We start from the raw sequence: 23,848 nt of genomic DNA, 5'->3' as shown, positions 1-23,848 counted from the left end.
TCGCATACGAGGCGTTTAACGTGCCCTCTTAAGCACGGAAAAAGTAGCTAACAATAGTAGCAGATTGGCTGAGATTGTGTGTAACCTGAGCAACGGCGTAACGCTACAGAAACTGCCAGCGTACTGTTATAATATTTAACTAATCTATGACCAATATGGAGTAAACTGCTGACACAGTTTCAGTTTACTTAATTTCCAAGTAATGACGCAATACCGTCAGCATGTCCGTTGGTATGAGACTTTAGATCGGATTATAACTTCGATGTGGACACACATTCCAAAAACGTGTATTTTCTAAATCGGAATAAAATGCTATTTTCTTCTAGTTCAAACAAAAGTGTTCTTTTAAAAAAGTCTCCATCATCCCACCCCGTAACATTACGTGGAGCACGTGATTAACTGACCAGCCCCCGCCGGGCCAGCTACGAGAGTGGCAGAAAGAGGCAGAATAAGTGGTTACAAGGAACCGAGACGTCGTCGTCGAGCGTGAAATTCCAGATGCCCATGTCCCATGATCCCCACCTAGCAATTGACGTTTCGTAAGAACCTGCAATAGGTCTATACAGGAGTCATGCGGACACCCCCGCCACGAGAACACGTGCTCAAGCTAAGCTCCGAGCAAAAATTTCCTTTTAAAATTCCTAGAAGTGGTATTTTTCTCGTGTACATCATCGCAGGTGAAACTTCTATGAATATCGGTGTAGTGGAGAAAGAAAAAAATGGCAAAAAGTGGAATTTGTGCATTTCAAGTTTCAAAAAATTACTACCCGATTTACCGCGGCGACATACTCATTTTTGGTGCCATCGGAAAGCCAGCAACGAGACCTACGTTCTGGTGTTTCGCTGATTTTTTAGACCACGAGTACGACGAACTCGTGTCCTTACAGAGGATAACATTCAACGTATGGTGGACATCTACCAAGAAGAAAACGCCTTCACGCCGACGAGTGCCGTGCATTACACAGGTCGGGAAAATCGTGCATACCGAAGAACAAAAACGCGCGAGTGCGATTCGCTCGAGGGCAGAGGGATGCGAATTTCGCAAATGCTATATTTGCTGACGAAACTTTTCAGTCAAGTCAGTATATCCGTAAACGCTTGTGGCGCATTATGAATACGCGCTATGAACCTCGAAATGTCGTGGCAAATAATAAATCGGGCAGAATTTGCCTAAACACGTGGATGTGTGCAGATGGTCCCGGAAAGCTGGTGCACTTTCCAGGGCTAGCAAATGGCATAAATTATAGAGACTTGCTCGAGGATACGTTGGTGCCAACGGTGCGCACTGTGTATCCGAGAGCAGAGCTAACGGAATTCCTGTTCATTCAAGATAATTGCCCAATCCACCAGACACGCATTGCGCAGGACTGGTTGGTGAACCAACCAGAAATTAAAACCCGGTGGTGACCTCAACCCCATTGAAAATTTGTGGGGTATAATAGTCCAAAGGTGGGATAATAGAAGAGAGAGAACCCAACAAGAACTTTTAAACCACTGCCAAGAAGCTTGGGAGTCAATTCGAGGAACGGACTTGTGTGATAATTTAATAAGATCAATAAGGTCGAGATGCGAGTGATGCGACGCAGTCTTACAAAATACTTTAAATTTCACATAAAAAATCACCAACCGCCTATAAGAAATGAATGTGAGAAACTAAAAGAACAACATGTTTACTTAAGAATTAAGACTGGCTAAAAATAAAGGTATTCATCCAAAATATTTACTGCAGAAGGGCGCAGGCTGCAACATAATTAGGTCTCCTCTAAAGGGGACCTTTTTCGAACGCAGCAACGTGTCAATTTTAAATACACTGAGACTTTTCTCCACTTCTTTCGGAGAGACAAGGTGTCTCAAGCAGCTAGAGACGTAAGGGTAACACGAAAAACGGCCATACAAATTTACCATTACCTACGCGAGGTTGGCGAGGTGGCCGAAGCTCATGACCGCGATATGATCGGCGGGGACAACGACATAGTGGAGGTCGACGAAACCCACCTGTACACGAATAAATACCACAGGGGTCGATTATTGCAGACTGGTGGATGCAAGTAATCAAACAGATGAACGTAACGTATCAAAACGACTATGAGATCAAATTATAGAAAAAAAATAAGGTTTAAGTAGCTTTTAGTTACACCGAACAGCGGGCGGTATATCCTGCACTAGGGGCACCCGTTGGCCTCGGGAGGACCAAATACCCTCCCGTAAAGAACGGCCGCATCACCAACCAATGTATAATCAATGTAATAATTTATAATAAAGTTTTTTTTTTTAAATGTATTGTGTTACGGCCGGCGCCGCCTGGCAATACAGTCGGGCGGCGGGGCAAAATGCTGGGGAAGCGCGGGACGCGCTCCCTCAACACCGAGGTGCCCGCCGCGCATCACGCCACCTGCGCGCGAGCCAATCGCAGGCGGCGATTCGAACTGCGCCCTGCGTCATCCAACGGGAGGCCACCACGAGGACGGAGGCGTCGATAGCGGCGCTCGTCCACTTGCCTTCACGGGCCGTCGAGATCAACACCTTTGCCAATACGTAACGGATCCAACGCATCTCTGCAGTCTAAATTCAATAATCTAATCTCGTGTGAATAATTAATTGTAAAGTTTTGATAATATAAACCAGTAATAAGTTGTGCATTCGCATTTTTATTTGTCCAAGGAAGCGCGTACATATTGTCTTGGGCGAGTGATGAGCGTAATCACTCAAATCGTAATAATGAAAACGTCCGATATTGAATGTGATTTGTCATGCGACCCGCCGACGCCCGGCGCTCGCACGTATCCGGGCCTGCGAGTGCTAAATTGGTTACCGATGAACGCGCAGGGGTAGGCGACCAGGCCCCTGTTGCCGATAATGTTACTGGCAGCGGTAAAAAGAAAAATGGAGGCGGGAGGACGCGTGAGAAACGCCCAGGCGACCCTGCTCTGGAGGCTGGGTCAGCAGGCTTGTCCTCCGATGAGGAAGGCCTGCCAGCCCCCAAGAGGACCTCAAGAAAGGCAACTGCTTCGCAGCCGCAGAGGGATGCGCATGGAAGGTTCCTGCGCTAAAAAAACTTGGTGGCCAGCGGGACAGACAAATGGGGGTCTCTAGTGAGGACCCCGGGGTCAAGAGTTGCACCTCGCTAGGGAGCACCAAAGCGGAACTTAACGCCGCCAAAAGGGAGCAGCGGAAGGTCATCGCAGCCGACGAAGCTCATGACCGCGATATGATCGGCGGGGACAACGACACAATGGAGGTTGACGAAACCCACCTGTACACCAACAAATATCACAGGGGTCGATTATTGCAGAGGCAAACATGGTCATTTGGTTGCATAAGCCGACTCACAAAAAAAATACACGTAGAGCTAATACCGAACAAAAATAGGGCCACATTAGAACCAATAATCCAGCAAAATGTTAGACAAAACTCGTACACTATGTCCGACCAGCACCGAGCATACTAGGGCAAGCACCTGAGACTTAGTATGCGTGGACATCCCAGTGTCAATCACAGTCGACAATTTACGGCGGGGACTGCTTATATCCCTGTGGATCCCAGTACCAGGCCCAAATAACGTTCGGTGCAAAGTATATACCAACACCATAGAGCGGCAATGGTTAGAATTAAAGCGCCAATGTCAGGAGTCAGCGGCGTTTGAACATAGGCGAATATATGTACCGACAAAATATTTTAGTTATGATCCATCACCAGCAGCGAAGGCAATGAATCACAACTTCGTCGATCACCTACATGACGTCATCACGAAGTTAACACCTACATACAAACCGCATTCAAACAATCGTTGTATGTTCGTGCACAACGATCTAAAAACATGCTGGGGCATGGGGCCAACCCATGTCCCGAGATGCTTCGGCATCTGAGACCAGAAGCGCTCCATCCGCGGCCAGTCTCATGCGAGGAAACGACCTCGTGTCGACAGACTTCTCCGACACGAAGTCATTAATAACTGGAGCCTTCCTCAAGCGGGGCTCCGGAGGCTCTTCGGACGCAGCAGAAAAGTTAGAAGAAATGGAGCGCATGGCTCTGGAGGATCAGTTGGAGATCCTTGAGTTGGTCTCCAACTCCACCAACCCGAAGGGGACCTTTCAGAAGGCCCTGAAATGCCGGGCAGCGAGCTTGCTCGGCATTGTTCAGGAACTGACGCAGCGCACCACCTCCGAGAGGACGCGGCAACTGCAGGCGAAGGTGGATCGCCTGCAGACAGAGGTACCGTACATAGCAGAGGCAATGGATGCATGGGAAATTACTAGGCCGAATGTACATTTACCTAGCAACAGGTCTTCCCAGGGGAAGTGGCATGAGCTGCTTTGCAGAGTAAAATGGAAAAGTTGTAATTGAAACGGCAAATACTCCCGCTAAGCGAGCGAGGAGAAGTATTAGAGTGAGTTGCACCACAGGCGTAGTTAATGCTATAGTTAAGATTAATTTTAGCAGTAACTATAACGATGACCACAGAACTTTACAAATGTTTGTTGCACCATGATTTTTTTGTTAACAGTTAACGCTAATGGGGTTGACAGTATAAAAAGATAAATTATCCCTAAAAACTGACGGGGAAAATTATTTGTTATGACAACACTGTGAGCCTTATGTCAAATTTATTTTCACGAATCTCGTTTCGTGAGGTTAGGTTTGTGTTATTATAATTGTTGTGTTTTTGTTGTGTCCGTCTGTTTGCCGAATCAAGCACGGATATTGTAATAGTAATAATGGATGACTTCAAGACAAAGTGAGTTTAATTTTATGTTAAATTTATTATACCTGATAAAAAGTGCGCCACTACATTAGTACATTATAACTTTTAGCCTATGCAAGTTAAATCAAGCGTGTTTTACTTAGGTCCTATATAAAATAATATCTCAGTCCACACTTTTTATTCATACAACATTGTTTAGAAAATGTTTTATTTAATTGTTCATACAATAAATAAAAAAAAACTATGTGAAATAACATAATTAAACATCCATATGAAAAATTCATGGTATATTCCTTACTGCCTATTGTTATTTACCACATTGAATAAAGTATTTGTTATTTTTACAGGGAAAGAAGTGTCAATTTTACTAAGGAAGAGATTAGTCGATTGCAGATACTTGTAGACAAATATAAAAATGTACTTATGTGTAAAAAAACTGATGGGAGTAGTACAAAACAAAAAGACCATGCATGGCACTGCATCGCAAAGGAATTTAATGCTGTTGGTCAAGTACCTAGAAACATGAAGCAGCTAAAATATAAATTTGAAAATATGAAAAGATCTGCAAAGAAGGTAATTCTACCTACTTTCCGCTGCTTGGAAGTGAACTAATCTCACCTTCTAAAAACATGAATCAATTTATGTCTAATGTTATAACAAAGAAATTATATTTTGCAGGTAGCAAGTAGAGAACGTCAGGAAATGAGACGCACAGGTGGAGGAAATCCTCCCTCACTTCCTCCAGATTCAGAAGATGCTACTGATTGGTTAAGATCCATTATGTCTGGATCTATTGATGGAAATGAGGCTATATATGATGATGACATTATTTCCCCAAATTCCATTGTTACAGTGAGTAAATTATTGCAGATTATAAATAAGGTGTAAAGGAGATACTATAAAATATATTCTTTTTTTTTTTTCAGATTCCCATAATTCACAAAGATAAGGATTTTGATGAAATTCCTCCTATACAAAAAGTAATGAGGGTTTGAATTGTTAAAGATAATTTGATTATTTTTAGACCCTGTTATCTACATATCATCACAAATATTTAGTGATTGTGATAAAACTTATAAGTACTAAGCTTGTAGGTTTAAAAATTTAAAAAATAAATAAATTGCACTATTTATTCAAAACTATTTGCCACCAATCTGCTGTTTAGATTTAGTAATAAATTGAAAAGATTAATAATAAAAGCAATGTTTTTACAGAAAGTGAAACTAGACACAAATACTGATAGTGAAATTCAACATGACATGCCCAATATACTCAAGGTATTTATGTATTCCAAATTATTTAATATGTATTTGGATTAGATGCATTAATTAATTATATTAACTTGTTTGCAGGATGTTGTAGTCAACACAATTATTACAGATCAAGACAAAAGTTTTGATAATGTTGAAAATATTGTCCCAGATGAAGTTTTTGATGCTAGTGCCCCACATTCATCACTAAAGAGACCAGTAGCACCACAACTAAGTCGTAAGTATTTTTAAATGACAATCTATAGCCAAACTTTGTACTTACATACATAGATAAATATATAACAAAAACACCAGAGTTCACCACAAGTGTTTTTCCTTGGTGGTGATCGAACCCACACCATCTAGTACATCAGCAGGGTTACCACCGACTGCGCTAATAGGCCATTTAATTATTGAGTGTGTAGCCTAATATTTTATTTCAATTTTAGGTATCATAAAGAAAAAACAAGGGAAGAGTGAAAATATCATAAAACAAGCACTAAGGGAAAAGAAACTGACAGTTTTAGATGGCCTTCATGAGTTGGAGATGGAAAAGATAAAGTTATCTATTAGTCACCAAAATGAATTACACAGCCAGTTACTGAGGCACAATGAAGAAAAACATAAGCTTGAAGTGGATAAACTTAAACTTGAAATAGATATTTTAAGGGAGAAAAAAATAAATTTTTAAGATACATTTTTACTTTTTGTATAGGAGAAATTTCATCAAAATCCTTATCTTTCTGAATTATGGGAATCTGAAAATGCCATGCACTTTTTGTTTTCTACTGAGAAAAAAAATAAAAATGCATTTTTATTTTTGAAGTTTTTTTATTTATTCATTTAAAACATAGTCTATCTTAATGTAATCTATCAAAATAAGTATTTATTAGCATATTCCTATTATGCTCGTCATGCTGGCTAACATATGCAGAGGTCAGGTCATTGTCATCAGAATCTGATGATTCATTATCAGAGTCGTAACATGTTGGCATCGGGTCTCTCAATTTCTTGCAAATATTATATAGGACAGCCATTGCCACTATAGCACATTGGGCTCTTGCTGTATTTGTTCTGAGTTTCCATGACACTGCAGGAAACCTTTTTTTCCAACAACCAAAACTGCGTTCTACAATATTTCTAGTACGAATATGACTTTCATTGTACAGTTTTTCAGCTTCTGTAACAGGATTACGTAGAGGTGTTAGCAAATATGGTTTATTGGCATAACCTTTGTCTCCTAGTAACCAAAAACCATCAAATTCTCCATCTTCTAGGCGTCCCTTAATGACACTGCTGTTGAAAATATGGCTGTCGTGACAGCTTCCAGGCCATCTAGCAACTATATTTGTAATGTACATCTCAGCATTTGTGATTACTTGCACATTAAGAGAAAATACCTGTTTTCTATTTCTATATGTTTCTGCATCTGCACCACCTGGCGATTTGATTGGTATATGTGTGCAGTCTATAGTTCCTATTACTTTAGGAAATGCACATATTTCATAAAATTTTTTGGCCTCAGTTTCCATTTCCTCAATATTTTTAGGCATTGCAATCCAGTCTGTTCTTAGTCCGGCTATAGCTCTGCTCACTCGATGAATTATTCGACAAACAGTAGATTTGTGAACACCTGCAGCATCCCCAATGCAGCGTTGAAAAGAACCACATGCGTAAAATTCCAATGCCATTATTATTTGCTGCTCTGGAGTAACTGCAAAGTTTCTGAAAAGAAAAACAATATTGTTTATGTAGTTATACCTTAGTCATACATAGGACGACTCAAATATTCCCACTATAGTTTTTAAAGCCTTTATTAAACAGGCACTTACTTCATGGTTCTGGTTTGGAGCAATGGTGCTAAATGAGAAGCCAGGGCTCGTGCTAAACCTTTGGAAATCCGAAATCTATCCAAGAACTCCTGCTCATTCCATTTTAGGAATCGATTAACACGTGGTTGATACACTTTTTTCTTTCGAGAATTAGGTAAATCATTATAATTTTCGTCGTCAGAAGAACTAGATTCCCATAAAATATCACGTACTAAAGACATTTTTAATTTTTTTATACTTAAATATGATAAAACAACAGAAAACAACGGACTAGGTTATTATTTTGACAAGATTTTGACATTTGTTAACTTAGCAATAACGATAACCGGCCAAAATTGACTGGTTACGGTTATCGTTAAATATGACGTCATTTTAACCATTGTTAAAATGGTGCAATCCATTATTGACTTAACCAGAGATTTGACCGTTGGTTCGAGTTTTGTTATCGTTAAAGTAAGTTGGTGCAACTCACTCTTAATGAGGCAAAGGTTTAACGTGCATACACGGAAAATTCTACAAAATGTAACACAATCACTGGAAATAATGTAACTAGGTGCTACTAAAAAATAAAATAGAGAAAAGATTACCCAAATTTTTAGGGGGGGGGGGGGGAAGCTTAACGTGCTCTCCCGAGCACGGAAAAGTGAAAAGTGAAACACCCGGTTTCATCTAAGACTCGTGCATAATTTGCCCCTTTTACTCTCGTCTTGCTAAGTCAGCATATTTTTGAAGTTGACTTAAAAAAAAAAACAGTACAATAAACGGCTTCCGCTGCGTTTTGCTCGAGGACGCGCTTTAATACGCTACGTCTCATGATACTGCACTCCTTAAGGGTGCGTCCACATCTGGCGAATGTGCCGCGAATGTGCAGATCGCGAGCTGTTTGCGAGCTGCCTGCGAGCTGAGCGCGTGCAGTCAGTGCAATAGTTTGGTGCGCCTCTTTAGCGCAACTCATACAAGGCTCGTATAGAGCGCGCGAGCGCACTCAGTTCTCGCGCTTACAGTTCCGTTTACTGGCTCAGTACCATCGAAGATGTCAGACGACACTAGTGTTTTTAATATAATTGCTGCATCATTAGCTATTATATTACTGATGAAAAGGAAAAAAAGAGACAACGGCGTTAGCTTAGCCTCCAGTAATCAGAAACGAACTGAGCTGGTAAGTTATGAATTATTTAATAACTAGCGCGTCGCGCGCCGCCTGCGCGCTGATCGCGTACGGCGCTTAGGTCGCGCGCGAACTGCGCGCGGGCGGCGCAGAAGCGGCGCACGAACAAAAATGCACGCGCGCAGCTCGCGGGCAGGTCGCAAACGGCTCACGAGCTGCACATTCGCGGCACATTCGCCAGATGTGGACGCACCCTAAGAAAGGATAAGGTGTCGCACGCGACAATAGATATTGGGGTAACAAAAAAAAAAACCGCCATTCAAACCTATCACTACCTTAGAGAGGCGTGTGAGGTGGTAGAAGCCCACTATAGGGAATTGGTCGGTGGGAACACGGACATCGTCGAAATAGATGAGACCCACTTATACACCAGGAAACACCACCGGAGCCGGCAGTTAAGGCGGCAAACTTGGACATTTGGGTGCTTAAGCCGCCTTACCAAAAAAAATTCACGTAAAGCTTATCCCTAAGAAGTCGCGTACGATCCTGGACCATATTGAGGCAAATGTCCACACAGGCACCTATATAATGTCGGATATGCACCGAGCGTATGACAATATACATTTACGCTTGGGCATGAGGGGTCACTCGTCGGTCAATCAGGTCATCAGAAACCAGCTCATTTTATATTAGTTGAAAAGTGCTTTGGATGTTAACAAGAGATAAATAATTCCTCAAGAGAACATCATTTCACTTTAAAAATGACTAAGTTGGACATTTGGAATTTGTTCCAATGTTCATATTTCTGGTGTTTTTTTTGTAATTATTTTGTTTATGACCATTTTACTCCCGATTAATGTGATATTTGCTTTCTATAGTTTGTAAGTTTTGAGAACACAGACCCGTGTCGACGGCGCGCGTTGTTCCACGCGCTCCTCAAAGAGATGTCAGCAACCCTAGCGGGGCCCAGCAGGGCCAAGGCCTGCCGGGGCTGCGGGTTGTTCGAAAGAGATACCGCGGTTGGAGTGTAGCCGAATCGGTTCGACCTTGCCTGCAGCAATCATTTACGATCTGAGAAGCATGGTCCTACGACGCACCGTTTGCGAGTTATGGTCCATTTTCATTTTTCTTGTTTTTAGAAAATGGTTAATATTTCCAAAATGGTAGCTCGGATGAGACTGTTTTCGGGAAAGAAATTGTTGGTCTACTCAAAACCCATGACATCGAGTTAAAAAAACCAGCAAAAATAAGAAAAAAAACTCATTGTAAAGCGTAAAGTTTGATCTTAACGTACTGGTACAGAAAATATGCGGAACTTGTTGGGAATTCTCAATACGTTCTAAATATTAAAATTTCAGTTTTTTCTCTCTTGCTTTTTAGTACTCAGTTGTTATTTTTGTTTGTTTTGCTCTTCTTTGCTTTGATTTTGTTATTTTTAGTTCATATTATTTAATTTGATTATTTTTTTAGGTAGTTTGTTTTTTTATTTTATTAGTCTTAAGTTTTCGTTTTTTATTTTAGTTTGTTTTAGATTTCAGTTTTTATTTTAGTTTTAGATTGCAGTTTTAGTTTGTAGTTGTATCGGTGAAATGGAACCATTTCAATTAGTATTAGCTAGAAATTTTAATATTTGGAATTATGCTGCGCTGCCCATCCTGTGGGCGTCCCATGAATGCGGAGACCGATACCAATTATAAGTTGGGGTTCAGATGGCGTTGCAGTCGTGCAGGCTGCAACATAATTAGGTCTTCTCTAAAGGGGACCTTTCTCGAACGCAGCAACGTGTCAATTTTAAATACACTGAGACTTTTCTCCACTTCTTTCGGAGACACAAGGTTAAGGCTGCGTTTCCACCAGAGATGTGCGATGGAAATGTGTCGTGCGAGGATGTCTAGCTGTGCTGTGAAAATGTGTGGGTGTTTCCACTAAAGCTGTGCGATGATAATGTGCCTACGAGGATGTGTAGCGGAGCTGTGAAAATGCGCATTAATGTGTGGCGCGAGGATGCGTTGCGAAGCTGTGAAATGTGTCGACGGGGGTGCGGTGTAGTGGGAGCGGAGTAACGCGAACGCCTGCCTGCCGCTCACCGCGCTGCGCTCACGTCTCACTTTGCTGTCGTAAGCGCTTGTAGTCGTACGCATGTCGTACGGTTGCGTGGCATAATGGACGAAAAATTAATTGATGCCGTTCAAAAGTTTCCGTGTTTGTGGAACACTTCTTTGTCATTTTACAAATGTAATGAAACTAAGGACGCTGCGTGGGAGGAAATAGTCAAAGAAATACAATATAAAGATGGTAAGTAATAATCATGTATTAAAATCAGGTATATTAAAATACAAGTTACAATATTTGGGTATTTATTGTGTGCGATGAATTCGTGACGAAATACGAGTATCTTGCCATGACACTTTTCCTTGATTATTGAAATAAGAGCAGTATTTCTCTCTTACATCATAACTATCACTTGACACGACGACGGAAATGCTAGGAACCGATACAAGAGTACTTGTATTTGTGTTATCAATGCAATCCAAATGATTACTTTGTCTTTCAATTAAAAAATTATGCATTACACATGTGGCTTTTACGATTTTGTCAACCGTTTCCACTCTGCATTCAAAGTCTTTACGATACACATACCACTTTCGTGCCAATACACCGAATGTAGCTTCTACAATGCGACGTGCCCTCGAAAGTCTATAGTTAAATATACGTTTCTGTTGGTCTAACTGGTCCCGCGGATATGGGCGCATGAAATTTTCCATCAAAGGAAAAGCCTCATCTCCAATGAATACAAATGGTACTGGTTCACCTCCTTCATATAATGGTTCAGGTTCTGGAAGATTCAATCTTTTTTCTTTCAAATATTTTCCAAAAACACTATCATCAAATATTCCAGCATCACTAAATCTTCCCATGGATCCCACATCAACCATTATAATCTTTCTCCTAGCGTCAGCTAAGCACATAAGCACTATAGAAAATCTTTGTTTGTAATTAAAAAAAGAGGACCCAGTGTTTGCAGGACACATTATATAAACATGTTTACCGTCTAGAGCCCCCAAACAATTTTTAAACTGCCATAGCTCTTGAAAATCCTTTGCTATTCGCTTCCAGTCGTCTTTGGTAGGTTTTGGAATAACAAGAGGTTGTAAAACAAGCCAAAGAGCATTACAAACTTCTGCCACAATTCTCGACACACTTGCTACTCCAATCCTAAAATTTTCTGCCAATCGTGTGAACGACGAGCCCGTGGATAAATACCTGCAAAAAAAGGAATGTTTATAATAATAGTAAGAAAAATAATTAACAAATAAAAAAGTACTCTTTACCTGTTACTGATTTTTTGCGATCTGTAAGACAACATGCTTGGTATAAAAATGTTATATTCCTAATCATAATTTTCTATTATTTCAGTGAAAAGCGCTAAGTATCGTTGGAAACAACTACGGGATAGCCATCGGGACGCGCTAAAGAGGCAGAAATCTAAAAAAAGCGGACAGGCTACAACCAAAACACGTGAATGGAAATACCAAAAATTGATGGAATTTCTTTTACCGTACATGGCCAACAGAGATAGAGAGTCAAGTTATAAAGAGGATATTTCGTCACCAAATAATGAAAATGACTCTTCGCAAAGCACTCAATATTCATTAAACCAAGATGACTCTTCGCAGAGCACTGAACATACACCAAATCAAGCTGACAATCCCAACAATCTTTACGAAATAGCCTCAACTTCAGGCATTTCAACAGATTCGGTCACCCCGTCATCATCAAAGAAGAAAAAAGGCGATGAATTATCAATTTTAATACAAAAACATATGAAAAATCAAGAAGATTTTCGAAAAGAAAGGCAAGAATTAAGAGAACTTTTAAAACCAACGGACTGCGATGATACTGATCATTTTTTTCTTTCAATGGCGAAAACATTTAAAAAATTACCAGATTACATGCAAGTTCCTTTAAAAAGGAAACTTTTTAATATGATTAGCGAAGCCGAAGAATCTTACGTGCTGTCGTGGTATAATCAAAATATTGGTTATTCTTCAAGCTCTGATAGCAGTATAGCAGTAGGTAGTAATATAGCAGGCCAGATGGATTTGCCGCCTCAGCTGGATCCTGAACAACTTGGTTATTCTTCAAGCTCTGGTAGAAATACAAATAAAACAGTGGGCCAGATGGATTCATCTTTCCAACTGGAAGCTGTACAACCAGCATCTCCGGGAACACAACATTCAGACCTACAAACGCCAAATACTTCAAACAAAGTAGGAACAGAGCCTAATTTGCCATGAAAAAGAGGAACTTGTTGTCTACTTATTTTGCAGATTATGATTACTTTTCAATTAATATGTTTAATAAAGACAAAATTGATTCAAACTATTTTACTTACTTTAAACATACCGCCAATTTTTCCTTGGTGCTGATGCATTCTCTGTAGTGAGTGTCTTCTTTCTTGATAATGTTCTCAATCAAATTGTGTAACTCATAAAAGTTACTTCTAGATACTCGATAAGAATTTTCGAATATTTCATCATCAGCCGTATGAAAAAAGGTAAAGAATTCTCCATGTAATCGATGATATTTAATATGGTTACGTATCCAAAACCTGTGTGTTCTTGTATTGCTCAAAATTATAGAACTAATAAACTCCGTATCTTCTGCTTCCATTTCTTCATCACAAATTGTTAAATGTAAAAGTATTTTCTTTTTCCAATTATCCATATTATTATCTATTTTGCGCACTTCTACTTCCAACAAACTCCGTCTATGGACTGGCTGGTACAGTATGCGCAAACCTCGCAACACATCTTTCTCAACACACATTCCTCGCACACTTCCCTCGTACACATCCCTCGCACACATCCCGCGCTTGTTTTGTATGCGCAAAAATCTAGCTCCGCTGAGCCGTTTCCACCAGAGCTGTGCTGACCGAGGCAAGGTAAATGAAGCGATCCTATTGGTTCTTTACAAACACATCCCTCGCTATGCATCCTCGCACATCTCTGGTGGAAACGCAGCCTAAAGGTTAAGGAAAAAAAAGCTTTTTGGAAATGAGCAGCCAATTGTGAAGCTAATGCACAAACACTACCAAAGTCGTTCCAAAAACTACGCAAAACACAAAACCTTGAAAGGGAAAATCGAAATGAATCCAAGTGCATAAGTAAATTGAGATGTTGGTAGACTATATGTCTACCCACACTCTATTTGCAAATGGCGAATACCGAGGTCCTCTGGGCAAGGAAGACCACGACGAAGAATGGCTCGGTATCCAGCAGTTGCTGAAAGAATACGGACCCAACAAAACTGTGGAAAAGTGGCGGACGGCATTTTATTCAATTACTTATAACGTGGCGCGATCTCAAAAAAATTCACGGCATGATACTGCACGTGCCAATGCAGCACGCTCCCTGACAGGAAACAGTACCACCATTCCGAGCCTCTCAGAAACAACGGAGAAAATCCTAAATATAATGGGCCCAGAGAGGGCTTATGGGATGGCTGGCTTATCTGAAACCCTAGTAGGCTAGGTGATGAGATGTTACATCAATTTCGTCTTCCGTTCCTTCATATCAGACCCGTCCCTAGAGTTTGTTTATGTTTTGCTACACGTCCACAACAAAAGTATTTCTGTATTTTTTTTTCTACAAATAATTAAGTGCTTTTAAGATAATAAAACATTATGAGAACCAGTCATACGCAATATGAGATGATGGTTGAATTCATGGAAGCGTGAGTAAACAGTTTTAATAAGTTTGAGTGGCATAAACTTTAGTGTGAAGTATTTTAAGTGCAATGCTATTTCTATTCCAGAAATGGAGATTTGTCTAAACCTTCAGGCGGCCCACGAGGGCGGAATTTCATACAAATGAAATGGAAGGAATTGTCAAATCAATTAAATAGTGAAGGCACAGGCGAATCTAGGTCCGAGGAGAAATGGCGCAAGGTATGTTAACTCAAGTGACCGAGTCCACCAGATGAAACCCCTGCTCTCCCATCGACTGAGGCACATCCTGCATCTCCTCAAATATCTGAAGAAGAGACGTGGAAACCACCACCACAAAAAAAAGCCAAGGAACAACAAATAGGAAAAATGTTTTCAGAAGCGGATAGAAAGGCAAAGGAGTATGCTAGAGAGCGTGATAGGCGTGAGCGTGAGCCTAGAGTGACAGAGGACTTAGGAGTTAGAGATGCAAGAAAGGGTGAGACAAAGAGATGATGAATTGCGATTACAGGCTAAATGGTTGGACTTTATGAGAGAGGCTATGGCCATAAGTTTTTTCTATAGCCACCCTCGTCTTTCCGTGGACTGTTAAGACTTAAGTTCAATACTCGTGGGAACTGCATGGAAAAAATCCCGAAACTAACAAAAGAAATAGCTGTTTTAAGATTTTTCTTTGTCGGTTAAAACGAGCCTAAGTAACAGGACAAATGCTTAACGTGCCCGCCCAAGCACGGAAATATTGAAAAAGAAAAACAACCGAATAAAAATCCTCCTTTTCAGTAAGTCGGTTGGAAATAGTAGTATGGGGTGCTGGGGCAGAAAACTTCCACGTGCACCCTGGGGTGCGGACGCCGGCACCCCTCGGGGCTCTTCCCGAGAGTAGTCGGTGCCTGCGTGCTAACATTCTGCCCTGTGTTTAATAACGTTAAATACTCGTGGGAACATTTATGGAATCCGAAATCAAAAACAAAAAAATTAAAAAGACAAAGATAGGGCGGGAGTGGGATGCGGTCTCGGAGTGCGAGTCCGTATCCAGTGAGGGAACTGGTCCCCCGCAGCAAGAAGGACCACAGGGTTGAGACCTTCCTCAAGAGGAAGGCGGACGACCTAGGGTCTTTCTCCGGTGGCCGCGGGGCCTCGGTCAAAAAGGCCGATAGGAGGCCCGTTAGCGAGAGGGCCGCTGGGGGTAACGAAACAGCAACTCACCAGAGCTCCTCCGAGGAAGACGCGTCGGCCGGGAGAGGAGGGCGGACTTTGCGAAGCCAGTGGAGTCCGCCTTCAGACAGGTGGCCCTCAAAAAGATGAACGCCAGTCGCGACAATGCGATTGGGGCCACACACAATTTTATAACACCCTTTCAGTTATCTCCGATTCCAGAAATAACACCTAGAAAGACTAGTAAACGAGGCAGAAGAGCTTGTAAATCGACATTGCTGACTTCATCTCCATACAAAAACGACTTGAGAGACTCGTTTAAGAAGAAAATAGAAAAGACTAATATGTATAATAGTGTTTTAGTAGTGATATTTCGTATGTTATGAATGTGTAAACATATGTGTCACCGTATTATAGTAGTAACCAACCAACATGGCCCTAACCGGCCAATATGGCCCTAGGCTATATTACCCCACCAGGAACAGACTTTGGAAATGTTCAAGTTTAAGAAAAACAATATTTTTAGTTATTCTGCGAAATTATGTTGCCATTAAGTTTCTAGTTCTAGATTACTGATTAGTTTGACGACTTAATTAACCAATGAAGACTGATTGATCTCATATACTTCTAGTTTTATTTTCTAAAAGGATTATGGTGTGCCATAATACCCGAAACTACTCTAGAAAGAAACATTTTTGCCTAATAAAATTCTTAATAAGGTTCAAGTTCTTGAAATAACAGCTCGTTTAAATAAAATATTAGAGTCATACAGCGAATTTGATTCTATTCAAACGGATATTGAAAGTCTTGTGGAAATTAGCGCACACATGTCTATCGACCGATTTATAATGATAAACAAATGTCTTCATTTCAATAACAATGATGACATGTCTGCGCTAGACCTGGACTCCGAGGCGATTCTTTTACACCTGAACAAAAAATTTCAGAAGATGTATACTCCTGGGCAAAACCTTGCCGACCTAAACCTGGACGAAAGTCTTCTCGTGTGGAAATGCTGGTTGGAGATTTGTCAGCTTATCCTAAATAAAGCAGCCAATAAGGGTAAAAAAACCTACGAGTTTGTGAAAGAAAACGTACAAAAGTGTGGTACAAAACATTATTTAAGCGCCTTCTTAACGTATCTGTATTAAATGCATATATAATCTTTCAACATAGTTCTTTCGACTCTCATAGAAATTTCCGAATAAATCTTATAAAATCTCTTCTTTGTGTATCACCGAGGGCCTTCGGCTCAGGGTGAACGCAACGGGCGCCCGAATGCTGGAGGTCCCGGTAGCAGCCAGCGGGCACGCCGCAAACGCTCTAGCCGAGAGGCTCAGGGCGTCCGTAAATGCGGATGCGACGGTTTTTAGTCAGTAAGAGTCTGACACTCCTTCACCGCTGCTAACCCACAGCGGGAGAGGGAAAACATTTGATGATTTTTTAACGTCGTTAAAAAAAATAGTAGCTTATTAACTGACTGTCTAATAATGAAAAATAAAGTAAAAAGAAATAAAGACCTATCAGTGTTGCTACTAGAAAAAAATAAGTAAAAAAAATCCAATTAAGGAGAAAAACTTAATCAAAAATTTTTAGGGGAAAAGCTAGCACAAGGTTTGTTTAATTGATTAAATTAGTTAAAGTTTAAGCGTTTTACAAAATAAAAGCGAAAATGTGGACGTTATATATCGACAGCTTTTTGAAGAGGCTAAAGAAATAGCTGCGTGTGCGAGACACAGCATTATGCTGAGCGCTGCCCCTTTTCACGCATAAGTGACGCAGCTGCAGCGCTTTTCTTTTTTGTTTCACTGTTTGTTTTGTCCATTGTTTTATTTGTTTGTATTTGAGTGTGTTTGTTTTCTGCGTCATTTGTGTGTTAAATAAATGGTTTTTCTTTCTTTCTTTCTTCTAATATATTTGTGGATTCGACGTATTGTGATAAAGTGTGAAGGTTATGTGAATAAATGTGAAGGGGACGTCGATGTCATGGTATGGAAGGATACCAATATGGTGGCTATGATCTCTACATACCATGGCAACGGCCAACAAACAGCCAGAGTCCTTATTGATATTGGATTACAATATCATGATGGGTGGGGTGGATAAAAAAGATCAGCTTCTGGCCATGTACCCTGTTGAAACGAAACGTACAAAAGTGTGGTACAAAAAATTATTTAAACGCCTTCTTAACGTATCTGTATTAAATGCATAATTATATAATCTTTCAACACAGTTCTTCCGACTCTCATAGAAATTTCCGAATAAATCTTATAAAATCTCTTCTATGTAAATCTTCTTATGTAAATGCTGGAGGTCCCAGGAGCAGCTAGCGGACCCGCCGCTGACGCTCTAGCCGAGAGGCTCAGGGCGTCCGTAAATGCGGATGTGACGGTTTTTTAGTCAGAGTCTGACACTCCCTCACCGCTGCTAACCCACAGCGGGAGAGATCATTTGATGATTTTTAACGTCGTTAAAAAAATAGTAGCATATTTACTGAGTGTCTAATAATGAAAAATAAAGTAAAAAGAAATAAAGACCTATCAGTGTTGCTACTAGAAAAAAATCCATCAAAGGGGAAAAACTTGATCAAAAAGGACAATGCTATTCTTTGTATGGAAGTTGGGCTCAAGTGTTGCCCACAGTAACTGCATAGTGTATTATGTTCCATAGGCTTATATTAGGTCCCAGACCAAAGCATTTCGAAATCTATCCCGGGAGTCCTGAGAAAAACTGGTTTGACTCTTATTCAATATTACATAAAAATAAGCTTGTCTTAACTATTCCACTTTTATTAGGTACCTTAATTGAAATGAATTATATTCATTGACAAATACGAGGTATTGTACACGACAACTTTTCTTTAACCAACTTCCAAAAATGGAGGAGGTTCTTAATTCATTTGTAATCTTTTTACGTTTGTACGTGCATAGCTCCGTCGTTTACCAACCGATTTCAACAATTATTTTATTGTTTGAAAGGGCTTACTTCCTCAATGGTTCCTTTGTCATCCGGCCCAGGGTCTGGTGATCGAATCTCTAAAAAAATCGGGAGTGACTCTCGAAAATTGTAGGACACATATCGAGTAAAACCTTGTCATTCGAGTATATGTCTCAGACACCACAAAACTGTAAAGGTTAAGATCTGACCTGACAATGGAGACGAAAGAGAGACGAGGGAACTCCTCAATGGTATCTACTAACTACCTCATGTTCGAGCTTATTTTATTCGTCCTGATAAGATTTTTCTAGAAGATAGCTCATTGCGCAGGCGCCTTGTAGATTTAAACCGTAAATTCAAAAATATTGCGGTAATTGCCTTTTTTTCAGAAAATCATTGTCAGTTCTTATTAGAATCCAACGCTTTTAGAATTTATTTGAAAATCACAGTAAAAAAAAATAACCCATTCCAACATTTTCCAGTACTGGATCCTGACAGCGAGATCCTGAGCATTGAGATTACAGACATATGAGACAATATACAGACATATGAGTAAGACTTATTTGGCAGAAAAGTCTTATCAGATTAATTTCTCGGGACCCCTGGGACCGATTTCAAAAATATTTTGATTTCTTGTTAAGAGTGAATTAGAGAACCTATTCCAACCACTCCCACTACTGGGCAAATGGCATAGGCTTTGTAAACAGACTGTTCATGTGGAACATTTAAACCGGTTTTCCTCGGGACCCCTGGGACTGATTTCAAAAATATTTTAATTTCATGTTAAGAGTGAAGTAAAGAACCTATTTCAACCACTCCTACTACTGGGCAAATGGCACAGGCTTTATAAAGCGACTGTTTATGTGGAATATTAGAACCGGTTTTTCACCCGGACCCCAGGGACCGATTTAAAAAATATTTTAATTTCATGTTAAAAGTGAAGTAAAGAACCTACTTTGACCACTCCCACTACTGGGCAAATGCCAAAGACTTTGTTAAGTGACTATCTAAGGAGAACATTTGAACCGGTTTTTCTCGGGACCCCTGGGACCGATTTTAAAAATATTTTAATTTCATGTTAAGAGTGAAGTAAGGAACCTATTTCAATCACTCCCACTACTGGGCAAATGACACAGGCTTTTTAAAGCGACAGTTCATGTGGAATATTAGAACCGGTTTTTCTACGGACCCCAGGGACCGATTTCAAAAATATTTGGTTTTCATGTTAAGAGTGAAGTAAAAAACCTATTTTGACCACTCCCACTACTGGGCAAATGCCAGAGACTTTGTTAAGTGACTATCTAAGGAGAACATTTGAACCGGTTTTTCTCGGGACCCCTGGGACCGATTTCAAAAATATTTTAATTTTGTGTTAAGAGTGAAGTAAAGAACCTATTCCAACCACTCCTACTACTGGGCAAATGGCTCAGGCCTTGTAAAGTGACTCTTCATGGAGAATATTTGAACCGGTTTTCCTCGGGACCCCAGGGAGCGATTTCAAAAAGATTTGCATTACGTATTCAGAGTGCACTAAGGAACCCCCTGGAACTACTCCCATTGCTGGGCAAACTATGAGCCCAGACCCTGGCATTGTCCTTTTCAGGGGAAAAGCTAGCACAAGTGTTGTTTAATTAACTCAGTTAAAGTTTAAGTGTTTTAAAAAACAAAAGAGACAATGTGGACGTTATATATCGACAGCTTTTTGAAGAGGCTAAAGAAATAGCTGAGCAGCTAGATGTAGACATCAAATATCCCAGAATAGTATCAAAACAAATACGCAATACCATTATCCGGTCCAAGACAGGCGTAGTCGATGTGGGCAATAAGTCTGCAAAGTTCAAGTGGAACTGGGCGGGTCACATCTACAGAATGCCACCGGATAAGTGGGCAAACATCACCACAAAATGGATCCCTGATTATGGAAATCTACCAAGAGGAAGGCCAAGGAAACGCTGCCCCCGGGCCAACATCACCACAAAATGGATCCCTGATGATGGAAACCTACCAAGAGGAAGACCATGGAAACGCTGGAGAGAAGACTTAAACAGCTTCCACAAGGGGCGACAAATCCCTCTACTGGATTCTATAATAAGTGATCCCCAGGACCGCCTTTCTCTGCCGGGGCTGCGGATTGTTCGAAAGAGATACCGCGGCCCTGGTACATAAAAGGCCTATGACGGAACACGACGGTTTTTAGTCAGTAAGTCTGACACTCCCTCACCGCTGCTAACCCACAGCGGGAGGGGTCATTTGATGATTTTTGACGTAGGGTGAAAAAAAAGTAAAAAAGAAGGACCGCCTGTCTCCCGATGTACTTAATTTGTTTCAGCTAAGCGTTTTATGCAAAACGCGAATATACTAATGAAGACATTGAAACTGTAAAACAACTAGCTAATATCATTACCGTAAAATGAGGCTACTTTGCTCCATGAAGGTAAATATGCTCCAAATTTAAAAAAAGATTATTTCGATTAAATCTCTTAATATACGGAGATGTTTAAAAATTTTTGAACGCGTCCGATATATGTTTTATAAGATTGGCAACACTGAATAAGCACTTCCGGTTTTTGACATTTCTTTTCTTCGTTAGCAGCCATTAACAACAGACGAGCGATTCTTAAAAAAAAAAATAGTCTGCAAAATCCACCTTCATCGACGAATATACTCAGATATTTGAGGTAAGGAGAGTTTAATGTAAGTAGGTATGTAATTAGCTAACAATTTCAACTAATATTTAGAAAATATGTGCATTAATTTGGATTTCTAACCTCTTTTACTTTCTTGTGCCTACTTTGCGCCATGTTTGGGGATATTTTGCTCCTGGAGCAAAGTTACAATTGAAATTGCGTTTGAATACTTGCTAATAGTAACTGTCACATAGCTCATACTAAATTCAAATAGTTTTTTTTTTTTTTATAGGAAAATGCCTCGGAATTATGTAAGGAAAATGCCTAAAAGAAATTATAAAAATTATTCACAAGAGGCTCTTCGAGATTGTCTAGCAGCAATAGAAAATAAAGAATTAACGCAAAGGAAGGCTAGTGAAATATATAGGATTCCACGAAGGACTATTATAAACCAAATTAGGCTCTTACGACGCAACGAAACACCAAGGCCGCCTGGAGCACCTACAACATTCACGGAGGAAGAAGAAAAAATTTTCGTATCGTGCATACAAAAATTGAGCGAGCATGGTTTTCCTCTTACAAGTTTCGATTTGCGTATTGTAATACAATCTTATCTGGACAAGATTGGGAGAAGAGTTCCCAAGTTTAAAAACAACTGCCCAGGCTTGGAATGGGTGTCGAGTTTTTTGAAAAGAAATGCTGAATTGTCACAGCGCCTCGCTGCTAATATAAAGCGCAGTAGAGCTGGCACTGATCGGGAAACTCTTTCAGATTATATTCAAAATTTAGCAGAGGTGTTAAAAGATGTTCCACCAGAAAATATTTGGAATTACGATGAGACGAATTTATGTGATGACCCTGGGCAAAAAAAGATTTTGACGAGAAGAGGCACCAAATACCCCGAAATTATAAGAGATACATCCAAAAGTTCTACATCGATCATGTTTGCTGGAAGTGCTGAAGGAGAATTACTTCCGCCATACGTCGTCTATAAATCTAAGCAGCTATGGAATACTTGGACAGAAAATGGGCCGAAAAATACTCGCTACAATTGTAGTCCTTCCGGATGGTTCGACATGAACATATTCAATGACTGGTTTTTCGCACTTGTACTGCCAAAGCTCAAAAAACAGGAAGGCCCTAAAGTCCTCATAGGCGACAATCTATCGTCACATATTTCGGTAGATGTTCTTAAAGCTTGCAAAGAAAATAACATACGGTTCGTGTGTCTTCCTCCGAACAGCACCCACTTGACGCAACCACTCGATGTCGCCTTCTTTCATCCAATGAAAGTTGCATGGCGGAAAATTCTAACGACATGGAAGCAGTGCGAACAAGGCATACGGGAAAAAACTGTTCAAAAGAGCAGTTTTCCAGTCTTACTTAAAAAACTTCTTGCGGATTTAGAAGAAAATAGAAAAGAAAACTTAAAATCCGGTTTCAGGAAATGTGGGATTTATCCGACCAATGCAAATGCCTTATTAGAGAGATTGCCTAAACCTGTTGATAAGACTGCGGCAGAAAATTCTTTTTTGGAAACACTTCAAGCCAAGAGAGTGGAATGGACTGGAGGCGTTAACCCGAAAAGACGACGAACGAAACTCAACATAGTTCCGGGAAGAAGTGTCACGGAGCTGATAGACAGTTCACTGGCGGACAAAGAAAACGAGGAGCCATGTCTTGAAATGGAAGCCCAGGCCTCGACTTCAGAACCTCGTCGTACAAGAATTCATAGCGACAGTACATATGCCGAGAGTGAAATATCTCTTCATGACTCTTCAAACGATGAAACAATGAATGATATGCTGGAGACAATGTCAGAAGAAGAGACAACCGTAGACAATGCCAGGGAAAGTTCTAAAACAAAAAAATTTAAACCACTCATAAAGGCCGAAGGAGAATATGTAGCTTTCACATACGAAGGGGAAGTCTTCCCAGGCATCATCACGAAAATCAATGATAAAGGACCGTACATATCCTCAATGAAAAGGTCTCTCAAATATTGGAAATGGCCAAAACCAAAGGATGAGATCCAATACACTTGGAATGAAGTTCTTGGATGTATATCTGCACCGAAGAAAATTGGTCGACGTGAATTTTATACTGTTCCTGATCTCGATCAAATTTGGGGGACCTAAGATCTCAATAATTATTAAAAATATGATTGTTCATCCTCATAAGTTTTTTTAGAAGGTATTTTTAGTTCTTTTTTTTCACGTTTCTAATGTCTAGCGTTAGAAATTCTTATTTTTATGTTATTTCTAAAAGTTTACATGTTTCTAGAGATTTATGTAGCCTTTGGTGGTTTTGATAGTTTATTAGACTTAAGAGAAAATGATTCTAAGACTGATTTATCTGAAAGTACAAATAAAAAATGTTCCTTATGTTGTTTATTTTGAGTTTTATTTCATTCAAACTACATCAGTATGACGAGAAAGACTCAAAAGTTGATGCATCGCTATTTATTTTTGGAGCAATTTAACAGCTGAGGCTGTTAACTTTGTCCCTG

At 40.1% G+C, this 23,848-nt stretch overlaps 5 protein-coding genes and 1 pseudogene across 8 annotated transcripts; 4 read left to right on the top strand and 2 right to left on the bottom strand.

Moving 5' to 3' along the window:
• The first annotated feature begins 719 nt into the window (after window positions 1-719).
• Window positions 720-3,711, top strand: LOC124644385 (annotated as a pseudogene).
• Window positions 3,712-4,411: 700 nt separating this feature from the next.
• LOC124644530 (myb/SANT-like DNA-binding domain-containing protein 3) lies at window positions 4,412-6,777 on the top strand. Of its 2 annotated transcripts, XM_047183962.1 has the most exons (7): window positions 4,412-4,735; window positions 5,050-5,275; window positions 5,381-5,554; window positions 5,629-5,682; window positions 5,917-5,979; window positions 6,055-6,190; window positions 6,402-6,777. In XM_047183962.1, exons 1-7 carry the CDS (start codon window positions 4,716-4,718, stop codon window positions 6,641-6,643), a joined length of 915 nt encoding a protein of 304 aa, XP_047039918.1. In that variant the 5' UTR covers window positions 4,412-4,715; the 3' UTR covers window positions 6,644-6,777. The 2 variants fall into 2 exon arrangements, with proteins under 2 accessions (XP_047039918.1, XP_047039919.1); XM_047183963.1 differs by lacking the exon at window positions 5,629-5,682.
• LOC124644528 (putative nuclease HARBI1) lies at window positions 6,764-9,017 on the bottom strand. Its single transcript, XM_047183960.1, has 2 exons — window positions 7,785-9,017; window positions 6,764-7,677 (listed from the first exon to the last, which is right to left on the bottom strand). Exons 1-2 carry the CDS (start codon window positions 8,003-8,005, stop codon window positions 6,813-6,815), a joined length of 1,086 nt encoding a protein of 361 aa, XP_047039916.1. The 5' UTR covers window positions 8,006-9,017; the 3' UTR covers window positions 6,764-6,812.
• A 2,037-nt stretch (window positions 9,018-11,054) lies between these two features.
• On the top strand, window positions 11,055-13,278 carry LOC124644529. Its single transcript, XM_047183961.1, has 2 exons — window positions 11,055-11,187; window positions 12,310-13,278. The coding sequence occupies exons 1-2, from the start codon at window positions 11,055-11,057 to the stop codon at window positions 13,188-13,190; spliced, it is 1,014 nt and encodes a 337-aa protein (XP_047039917.1). The 3' UTR covers window positions 13,191-13,278.
• LOC124644526 lies at window positions 11,180-17,223 on the bottom strand. Of its 3 annotated transcripts, XM_047183956.1 has the most exons (3): window positions 13,289-17,223; window positions 11,942-12,156; window positions 11,180-11,728 (listed from the first exon to the last, which is right to left on the bottom strand). In XM_047183956.1, exons 1-3 carry the CDS (start codon window positions 13,759-13,761, stop codon window positions 11,250-11,252), a joined length of 1,167 nt encoding a protein of 388 aa, XP_047039912.1. In that variant the 5' UTR covers window positions 13,762-17,223; the 3' UTR covers window positions 11,180-11,249. The 3 variants fall into 3 exon arrangements, with proteins under 3 accessions (XP_047039912.1, XP_047039911.1, XP_047039913.1); XM_047183955.1 differs by having other exon boundaries at window positions 11,180-12,156; window positions 13,289-17,217; XM_047183957.1 differs by lacking the exon at window positions 13,289-17,223 and adding an exon at window positions 12,225-12,360 and having other exon boundaries at window positions 11,180-12,156.
• A 3,905-nt stretch (window positions 17,224-21,128) lies between these two features.
• On the top strand, window positions 21,129-23,732 carry LOC124644561 (MFS-type transporter clz9-like). Its single transcript, XM_047184008.1, has 2 exons — window positions 21,129-21,390; window positions 21,632-23,732. Exon 2 carries the CDS (start codon window positions 21,636-21,638, stop codon window positions 23,475-23,477), a length of 1,842 nt encoding a protein of 613 aa, XP_047039964.1. The 5' UTR covers window positions 21,129-21,390; window positions 21,632-21,635; the 3' UTR covers window positions 23,478-23,732.
• Window positions 23,733-23,848: the final 116 nt, after the last annotated feature.

This window comes from Helicoverpa zea, chromosome 30 (assembly GCF_022581195.2).
Source record: "Helicoverpa zea isolate HzStark_Cry1AcR chromosome 30, ilHelZeax1.1, whole genome shotgun sequence".
Lineage (NCBI taxonomy): Eukaryota > Metazoa > Arthropoda > Insecta > Lepidoptera > Noctuidae > Helicoverpa > Helicoverpa zea.
Note: the sequence above shows the minus strand (reverse complement) of the source record. Positions and strands in the feature narration are given on the sequence as shown.

What these genes read in the sequence shown, in the direction of transcription:
- LOC124644530 (XM_047183962.1), top strand. Translation starts at nt 4,716, where the DNA reads ATGGATGACTTCAAGACAAA. An exon ending in AAATTCCTCCTATACAAAAA is followed by an intron (nt 5,683 to 5,916) that starts GTAATGAGGGTT and finishes ATGTTTTTACAG; the next exon opens with AAAGTGAAACTAGACACAAA. An exon ending in AGTAGCACCACAACTAAGTC is followed by an intron (nt 6,191 to 6,401) that starts GTAAGTATTTTT and finishes TTTCAATTTTAG; the next exon opens with GTATCATAAAGAAAAAACAA.
- LOC124644561 (XM_047184008.1), top strand. Translation starts at nt 21,636, where the DNA reads ATGCCTCGGAATTATGTAAGGAAAATGCCTAAAAGAAATTATAAAAAT.
- LOC124644526 (XM_047183955.1), bottom strand. Translation starts at nt 13,761, where the DNA reads ATGTGTGCGAGGGATGTGTACGAGGGAAGTGTGCGAGGAATGTGTGTT. An exon ending in AAATTGGCGGTATGTTTAAA is followed by an intron (nt 12,157 to 13,288) that starts GTAAGTAAAATA and finishes CTTTTTTTGCAG; the next exon opens with GTATTTATCCACGGGCTCGT.
- LOC124644529 (XM_047183961.1), top strand. Translation starts at nt 11,055, where the DNA reads ATGGACGAAAAATTAATTGATGCCGTTCAAAAGTTTCCGTGTTTGTGG. An exon ending in AGAAATACAATATAAAGATG is followed by an intron (nt 11,188 to 12,309) that starts GTAAGTAATAAT and finishes CTATTATTTCAG; the next exon opens with TGAAAAGCGCTAAGTATCGT.
- LOC124644528 (XM_047183960.1), bottom strand. Translation starts at nt 8,005, where the DNA reads ATGTCTTTAGTACGTGATATTTTATGGGAATCTAGTTCTTCTGACGAC. An exon ending in CTCCAAACCAGAACCATGAA is followed by an intron (nt 7,678 to 7,784) that starts GTAAGTGCCTGT and finishes TTTTCTTTTCAG; the next exon opens with AAACTTTGCAGTTACTCCAG.